The sequence below is a fragment of the Emiliania huxleyi genome (assembly GCF_000372725.1).
Source record: "Emiliania huxleyi CCMP1516 unplaced genomic scaffold EMIHUscaffold_248, whole genome shotgun sequence".
In the NCBI taxonomy this organism is placed as follows: Eukaryota; Haptophyta; order Isochrysidales; family Noelaerhabdaceae; genus Emiliania; species Emiliania huxleyi.
In genome coordinates this window covers 1-7864 of record NW_005200188.1, presented here as the reverse complement: position 1 = coordinate 7864, position 7864 = coordinate 1, and the positions used below count along the sequence as shown (strand labels likewise).

Sequence of the window (7864 nt, the reverse complement as noted above, 5' to 3'; positions counted from 1 at the left end):
GGCATGGCACGGCTCGCCACAGCCCGACTCTCCTCTCACCGCCGCCCCTCATCTCACCGCGGCTCCGGCGCGCGCGCAGGCTGCCTGCAGCACGGCGAGGTGCTGCTCGCGCGGGAAGTGCTCTCGTACATGACCTCCGCCGGCATTGCGCCCTCCGCCCACTCCTTCACCACCCTCCTCCACGCCGCCGCCTCGCGCCGCCGCCTCACCGCCACGCCGCACACGGAGCGGGGCGGCGCGACCAAGAGTGGAGCCGCCTTTGCGCTGCTGCTCCGCCAGCTCGCCGCTGCGGCCTCCCGCCCGCCGCAGGCCGCCGCCGCGCCGGGGGAGGGCGGCGGCGGCGGCGGAGCGCTCGACGCCGCGGTGGAGCTGCTGCGCAAGCGCGCTGCCCTCGAGGAGTTCCTCCAGCGTGAGGGGGCCGAGGGGAGCGACGCCGGCCTCGACGCCGCGCCGGCGGCGCCTCTGCCCGGAGCGGTGCGGCGCGCCGTCTCTGGCCTCGTCGCGAGCGACGGCGGCGCGGCGCACCGCTCGGCGGCCGGCGCGCCCTCACCGCCGGCGCGCCTCGCCGAGTCCCTCGCGGCAGCCCCGCAGCCCTTTCTGGTCGAAGGAGGGGGCGTCGGGCCGCCGTCGGACGAGCTGCGGGCCGTCTTCGCCGTCTTCGGAGAGATGCGCGCCTCGGGCGTCTCGCCCGACCGCGCCGCCTTCAACGCGCTCGTGCACGCTTGCGCGCGGGAGGGAGACGTGCCTCGCGCCGAGGGCGCGTTCGGCGAAATGGTAGCGGCGGGGATCGGCCCCGACGCCATCTCGTACACGTGCTTGCTCAAGGCCTGCGCCGTCGCGGGCGACCACGTGCGCGCCGAGCGCATCTGGGTCGAGATGCAGCAGCGCACCAACCACTACTCGACCTACACGCCGCCCACGCCCCACTCGTACGCCCACCTGATGGCGGTGCAGCGGCGCGCGGGCAACGCGTCGCGGACGCTGCAGCTGCTCGAGGAGCTCCGCGCGTCGGGGCTCACGCCCTCGACGGTGCACTACTCGCTCGCCCTCCGGGCGTGCGAGCAGCACCGCGAGCTGCCAAACAGCCTGCAGCGCGCGCTCGCCCTCTACTCGCAGATGCGGGCGCAGGGCCTCCGGCTCGACTCGCGCGGCCTCCTCGCGGCGACCCGCCTGTGCGACGCGCATGGCCGACCCGACCTCTCGGCGCGCCTGAGGCAGGAGCGCTCGATGGACCTGCCATTCGGCGGCGCCGGGAAGCAACGCCGCAGTGGCGGCAACAGCTGAGAGGTGAGTGAGAGGAGTTAGAGCGCACACACACTCACACTGCTTCCACCCCCCACCTGTGGTGTGTGGTGTTACCGTGCGTTTTCGGCGCAGCGATGTCCGCGCGGAAAGTGACCGGGGTATCTGTTTCGTGAAAAGGTATCGATTTCGGTACACGCCGCCGCCAAGACTCACACCAAGACGGCCAGACGCGAGGGTAGACATGTCCCTCATGACGCTGCGAGGCGCACTAGTGCGGAGTGCGCGCGAGCCGCGACGCCCTCTACAGGTCGACACTTTGCGACCCCGGAGCCTGTCCGGCGGCACAGCTGCGGTGGAAGGCGGCTAGCGCGTCGCATCGCGCAACCGCGCGCAGGGCGGGCGGGGAGCCCTCGGGGGACCTCTCCCTCAGCTGTTTATTCGGTGTGTCCGCCGCAGGCACGTCTCCCGGCGCAAAGTCGCGCTCGAGCTTTGAGGCTCGAGGCTCGACGATGCCGTTCCGCTGCTGTGGCCGAGGCGCCGGGGGAGGGGGGTGTGAGAGCTGCGGCACGGCCGTGTGCGCGCCGGGCGGTGGTGCGTGCCTCAAGTCGGGACAGCAGGAGCTCGAGCTCCTCGGCCGACACAAAACAGAAGGCGCTGGTCCGGATCAGCTTGAGGGGGGCGGAAGGGGCAGCACTAGGGCCAGGCGCGGTAACGGTGGATGCCACTGACCTTGGGCCCGTCGACATAGGGGGATGCTCGGCGCTGATGCCTTTGGAAGTCTCCTGCTCGTTGATGACGCCAAAAGAAATCTCTCGCTTTCTTTCTTTTTTAGCCGTCGCCAGGTGTCACGAGGCACCCGAATGGGACCCAGCGCCAACATCATCTGTGGAGGTACAAGTGTTCGAAACGAGAGTGGATCTGAGCAACGACATGACTGGCAGGGTTAGTTCGACACCGTCTATATCCGGAAGTCTCTGAGTCGCTCTCGCTCTTGATGACAGAAAAAGAAAAATAATTTCGCACTATTGAACAATTTTAGTAAACGCCCGATGCCGCTTCGCGCCGTGCGTCAACTTCGAGGCGCTCCTCGACAGTCCTCAAGTGCATTCCAAAGGCTATCCGGCACGGCTCGAGCCGCGGGGGTGGCGGCGGCGGCGGCGGCCGCGGCGGTGGCAAAGACAAGCAAACAAAAAAACAAGACAAAACGTAAAAAAAAGACAAGAGAGAAAGAAAGAAGATGCGCGTCTGGTGCAGAGCGGGGCGGGGTGCGCGCTGTGCCTCGGGTTCGTGCGTCGCCCATCTCTCTTGGAGGTCATTGCGATATTTATTTACAAGGCGATATCCCCTTGTTCCTGAAGTGTCTTCGAAGTGGCACAGCCGTGACAGGAGTAGTTTCCCGGATATCCGAGTAGTTCACGTGCCAAACAGAACGATGTCGCTGTCCTTCGCCTCCCTCCCGCTCTCGCTCGCCCCCGGCCTGACTCCTGGCGGCGTCGCCTATGCCAAGACCATGCCGGGCGTTACCGCGCCCTTCGGCCTCTTCGGTGCCCCATAAACTCACCGCCCAGCGCCGCGCAAGCCTCGAGCGCCTCCTCTCACGCGCCACGCCCACCCATCCCGCCCTGGCTGAATCTCCTGCCTCCGCCGCAGACCCGCTTGGCCTCACGCCCGAGACGAAGGAGGAGCTCCTCCTCTTCCGCGAGGCCGAGCTCGCGCACGGCCGCGTCGCGATGATGGGTGCGACGCCTTCGACACAGCCATCCTCTCTTCACCAGCACCCTCATGCCTCCAGAGCCCACACGCATCAACCTCTGCGCCCATTGCACCAGCACTCACCCGATCTGACGCCACGAAATGCGTGCGGGCCAGAGCCCACACGCATCAACCTCTGCGCCCATTGCACCAGCACTCACCCGATCTGACGCCACGAAATGCGTGCGGGCAGGCGCGCTCGGCTTCCTGGTCCAGTCGCACTTCGCCCCCATGTACGACATGGACAGCGCCCCAGTCATCCGCCACCTCGACAAGGTGCTGCAGACCGAGAACGGGCAGCTCGGCTCCTCCTGCCTGCTGCTCGCGATCTTCTTCTCGGAGATCCAGCGCGCTCGCACCGGCTGGGTCGAGCCCGAGGTCAGCCGAGATGCCTCCGAGATGCCCCCGATGGCCGCACCGCCGGGTTCAAGCCCAACGGCCCACGCACACACATTCCTGGACCTTTCCCAAGACCCATCCCCCCCCTCTCACGCAGGTGGCGATGCGCACCCTCCGCGAGGGCTACCTGCCGGGCGACCTGGGCTTCGACCCGATGGGCCTCAAGCCCAAGGGCGAGGCGGAGCTCCTCGCGATGCAGAACAAGGAGCTCAACAACGGCCGCCTCGCGATGCTCGCCATCGCCGGCATGACTGCGCAGGAGCTCGTCACCGGCCAGCAGAACTTCTGAGCGCCGCGACACACACCGGCACCGCGTGACGTCTGCCGCGGGGCGTGGCTGGTGCGCGCGTGCGCCGAGAGATCACGTTGGCAGAAAGGGCGGTGAGGAGCCGATGGCCTTCCGCCCGTGCTCTCTGACTCTCGCCGCACAACGCCGCTGCGCGCCCCCGCGTATTTTCATATCGGGGTTTGGGTTGGGGAGTCTTTGGTGTGGTTTTTGTCTTCTGTGAGTTGAGGTACGTTGTCTTTATTGGCTCTTCGGCTGGTTCCAGGGGGGTGCGGCTGGGTCGCTGGAGCTGTAGCATATATGAAAAAAATTGACCAGCCGGCACCAACTTCATTCCCGGATGCGCGTCTCACCGTCTCACAGCCGGGTCACGGGACGGGGAGGGAGGGGGGTGGATCCGTAAATATCCGTAAATCTGTAAATTTGTAAGCAAAGTCACCAGAGAGCCCCCCATCACACCCAGCTACTAGGCAGACAGAGATCCAGCACTCGCAACACGCTGAGAAGCCGGAGGCTGGCCTCTCAAATGCTCGCGCAACGCTGTCTGAACCAACGCGCTGCAGCTCTCCGGGGTCCGGGCGGCCCACACGGTGGGGGAGGGTCGACGACCGTACAACTGTAACGCTACGTATATCTCTTAACACTCACTATATTCACGCTTGCGCTGCGCCTCTGCGAGTGCGATTATCAACCCCTCACGCGTGTGCATAATCCCCTCCATCTTGCTTGTTGTGCAGCCTTGACCTCTCCGGTCACGCCTCTGCGGCATCAGCGCGCCTCGCCTCTGCCTCCATCGAAATCTGCAGCGCGTCGAGCTGCTCGCGCAGCTCAGCCTGCATCTTGGCCCGCATCATTCTTTTGCTTTAACTTGTAAAATTCTTTGCGTCGTGCGTCCAAGTCGCGCGCGGCAGCGTTGACCGCACGGCCTACTCGCCCAAGTACTCGCTCTCTTTTATGTCCCACCATGCAGAGCGCATCTCTCTCTCTGTTGTGCGAGGCGTGAACCGCGCCATTCGCTCTCACCTGGCAACCCTGTCTGCACGTCTCGCGCGCGCGTGAACAGGGCTCCAGGCCCCAAATTACGTGTGAGTGTTAGAGTTGTTTGGTATTGGTCCCGGCGGTCCCGCAGCTCGCGCACATCTCCCTCTTAACCCACCTGTAACATCACATTAAGGTATTGCTAAAAATCTCTCTCAGACCCCGCCCCGCTCGGAGGGCGTGCACCACACAGCACACACATTCTAGGCACTGTACGGCTCCTCGGGATTTCTGGGGAGTTAGGACGTGTGTGTGCATGCGTGGTTAAAAGAAAGAAAGAAAGAAAACAGACAACCCAAGGGAGGGATGGTTAAAAGAAAGACGGTGGGTCGCAAGTGCAATTCTTTTCAACACGCAGCGCCGCCCGCGCTGCGAGAATGTGCCCAGCGCCACCCACTCCCCACACAGCACCATACCCACTCTACACACCACCACTGCGTCCAAACAGCACGCGACAGCAGTCTGAGTCTCTCAGCGCACGGGCCCTTCGGGCGGCGGCCTGTGCTGTTCGCGGTGCGCTTGTGCAGCCTGCGCTTGTCGCTGTGCCAGTCTGCCGCAGCCGCCGACCCGTCGGTCCGTGCGGTGCTAGCCCAATCCGCGGCCGCCGCCAGAGTGCAGAGAGCCGACCGCCAGACACCTGCGACGTCTCCCCACGCCACCTCCGCTGCGGCTCAGGGCGCGCTGGCACGCCGAAGTCAACCTGAAGCGGCCCAAGGAGTACTGGGACTACGAGTCGCTGCAGGTGCAGTGGGGCGAGCAGGACGACTACCAGGTCGTGTGCAAGGTTGGACGCGGAAAGTACTCCGAGGTGTTTGAGGGGATTCGGGTGAGCGACGGCAGCAAAGTGATCATCAAAATCCTCAAGCCGGTCAAGAAGAAGAAGATCAAGCGCGAGATCAAGATTCTGATGAACCTCGCCGGCGGGACCAACATCATCCAGCTGCTCGACATCGTGCGGGATCCGCAGTCCAAGACGCCGTCGCTCATCTTTGAGCACGTCAACAACACGGACTTCAAGGTCCTCTACCCCACGCTCACCGACTTTGACGTCCGCTTCTACATCTTCGAGCTGCTCAAGGCGCGTGCGCCGCCTGCCGCCGCTCCTGCCGCGCGCCGGAGGGTGGAGGAGCCCGCGCGGCCGCGCCCGTGCGGGCACTTTGCCGTGCCCATGCACACACGCAGCGTCCCGCACACACGCAGCGTCCCGCACACACGCAGCGTCCCGCACACACGCAGCGTCCCGCACACACGCAGCGTCCCGCACACGAGGCGTCTCGCACGTGCTGAGCTCTGCCTCCTCCTGCGGCGGCAGGCGCTGGAGCATTCCCACTCGAACGGGATCATGCACCGGGACGTCAAGCCGCACAACGTGCGCCGCCCAGAGCACCGCCCAGAGCGCTGCCCCCGGGGTGGGGTGGGGGGGGGGGCTTCCGCCGGGCCGCGCGATGCACCGAAGAGATGTCTCCTCGCCATCCACAGCTAGGACAACGAGGGCGGGGGAAACAGGGGGGGGGGGGGGGGGGAGCGCCGGCCGCACGAGGGCTGCCTCGCCACCACCACCACCACCACCACCACCACCACCACCACCACCAAACACCTGCCCCCTCCCTCCGAAGGTGATGATCGACCACGAGAAGCGGCAGCTGCGGCTCATCGACTGGGGCCTCGCCGAGTTTTACCACCCCGAGCGAGAGTTCAACGTGCGGGTCGCGTCGCGCTACTTCAAGGGGCCGGAGCTGCTGGTCGACCTGCAAGACTACGACTACTCCCTTGACATGTGGTCGCTCGGCTGCATGTTTGCGGGCATGATCTTTCGCAAGGAGCCCTTCTTCCACGGCCACGACAACTACGACCAGCTCGTCAAGATCGCAAAGGCGTCCGCGCCGCCCGTCAACTCCCCTCCCCACCTCGCCCTCACGCCCGCGCCCGAGCGCGTCCCTCGCGTCCCTCGCCCTCGCCGCAGGTCCTCGGCACCGACGAGCTCTTCGACTACCTCGACAAGTACAACCTCGAGCTCGACCCGCAACCCCCGACCGCCTGCTCGGCCGCCAGGCCGTGAGCCGCGTCGCCTCAGGCCCCTAGCGTGCGAACAGGCACTTCGACGGCCTGCTCGGCCGCCACGCGCGCAAGAGCTGGCAAAAGTTCATCAACGCCGAGAACCAGCACCTCGTCTCGCCAGAGAGCATCGACTTGCTCGACCGGCTATTGCGGCGCGCCCCGCACCGCCCACGCGCGCGCGCACCGCACGCACACGCACGCACACACACTCACACGCGCGCACACACGCACACGCACACTCACGCACGCACGCACTCACGCACGCACGCACAGCATAATGGCCCCCCACCGTGGGCCGAGGCGGACGACGCCTAAGGGCGATCACAAGGGGCGATCGACGAGGGGAAGTCGCCCCTGACAAGATCCGCCACGCCCCCACCAGGTACGACCACCAGGAGAGGCCCTCGCCCGTCGAGGCGATGGCGCACCCGTACTTTGCGCCCATCAGAGAATCGGCAAAGCACTAGAGCACGCTCCCTCTCTTTGTGCCGTCCAGCTGCTCTCGCCATGCTCGTTCCCCCAGGGCCCCATCCGCCCTCCGCCCCTCCGCCTCCCCTGCCAGACGGCGCCTGCCGCCGAATACGTTCCACCAGGGAAGGCGCGCCAGGGGGGGGGGGGGGGGGCATCTCCCTGGCACTCGATCCGGCCCAGTCGGCAGCGCGGCGCCCGCGAATGCGGGGCGCGAGGACCTGGGCTAGCCGGATGTTGCCACTCCTACCCTGTTTCTGTTTACGCATAAAGTACGCGTGTATGCTTTCGGGGCCGTCGGTGTACGAGTACCACGCATGCTCGGAGAATAAACACAGGGACACGGCTCGCACCTCGCGCAGCGCCACCGCCAGCCGCTGCAGGCCACACAATGCCGCTGCAGCTCCCGCGCGGCTCTCCCCCCCGGCGCTGGCTTTTGCTGGCCACGTGGCCATCGCCCGGGCCCGCCCCGCCCCCTCTCTCACCGGCGGGTCATGTATGGACTGGCGGCAGGAGCGGGGGCGGGGCGGGGGCCCGCCGTCCCGGTCCCGGCACGCTGTGTAGTAGCAGGCGACAGACAACAGAAAGGGGGGAGAAGAGACGGTAGGGGGGGCGCAA

At 66.3% G+C, this 7864-nt stretch overlaps 3 protein-coding genes across 3 annotated transcripts in view; all 3 read left to right on the top strand.

Annotated features, from left to right (window-relative positions):
- The window catches only part of EMIHUDRAFT_237299 (hypothetical protein), a gene marked incomplete at both ends in the record, with an annotated part of 3118 nt that extends 1834 nt beyond the window's left edge, over window positions 1–1284 (top strand). The window contains 2 exons of the mRNA XM_005778278.1: window positions 80–247; window positions 608–1284. Coding sequence (XP_005778335.1) covers window positions 80–247; window positions 608–1284 — 845 coding nt within the window. The remainder of the gene's footprint in view (window positions 1–79; window positions 248–607) is intronic.
- Window positions 1285–2755: 1471 nt separating this feature from the next.
- Lhcf73 (light harvesting protein) lies at window positions 2756–3685 on the top strand (the record flags this gene model as incomplete). Its single annotated transcript, XM_005778277.1, has 4 exons — window positions 2756–2789; window positions 2896–2982; window positions 3191–3375; window positions 3494–3685. 4 exons carry the CDS (start codon window positions 2756–2758, stop codon window positions 3683–3685), a joined length of 498 nt encoding a protein of 165 aa, XP_005778334.1.
- Window positions 3686–5026: 1341 nt separating this feature from the next.
- Window positions 5027–7578, top strand: EMIHUDRAFT_457466 (hypothetical protein; the record flags this gene model as incomplete). The annotated part of the gene is made up of 7 exons (XM_005778276.1): window positions 5027–5055; window positions 5396–5882; window positions 6033–6089; window positions 6337–6609; window positions 6684–6775; window positions 6814–6930; window positions 7161–7578. 7 exons carry the CDS (start codon window positions 5027–5029, stop codon window positions 7243–7245), a joined length of 1140 nt encoding a protein of 379 aa, XP_005778333.1. The 3' UTR covers window positions 7246–7578.
- Between the last annotated feature and the right edge of the window lie 286 nt (window positions 7579–7864).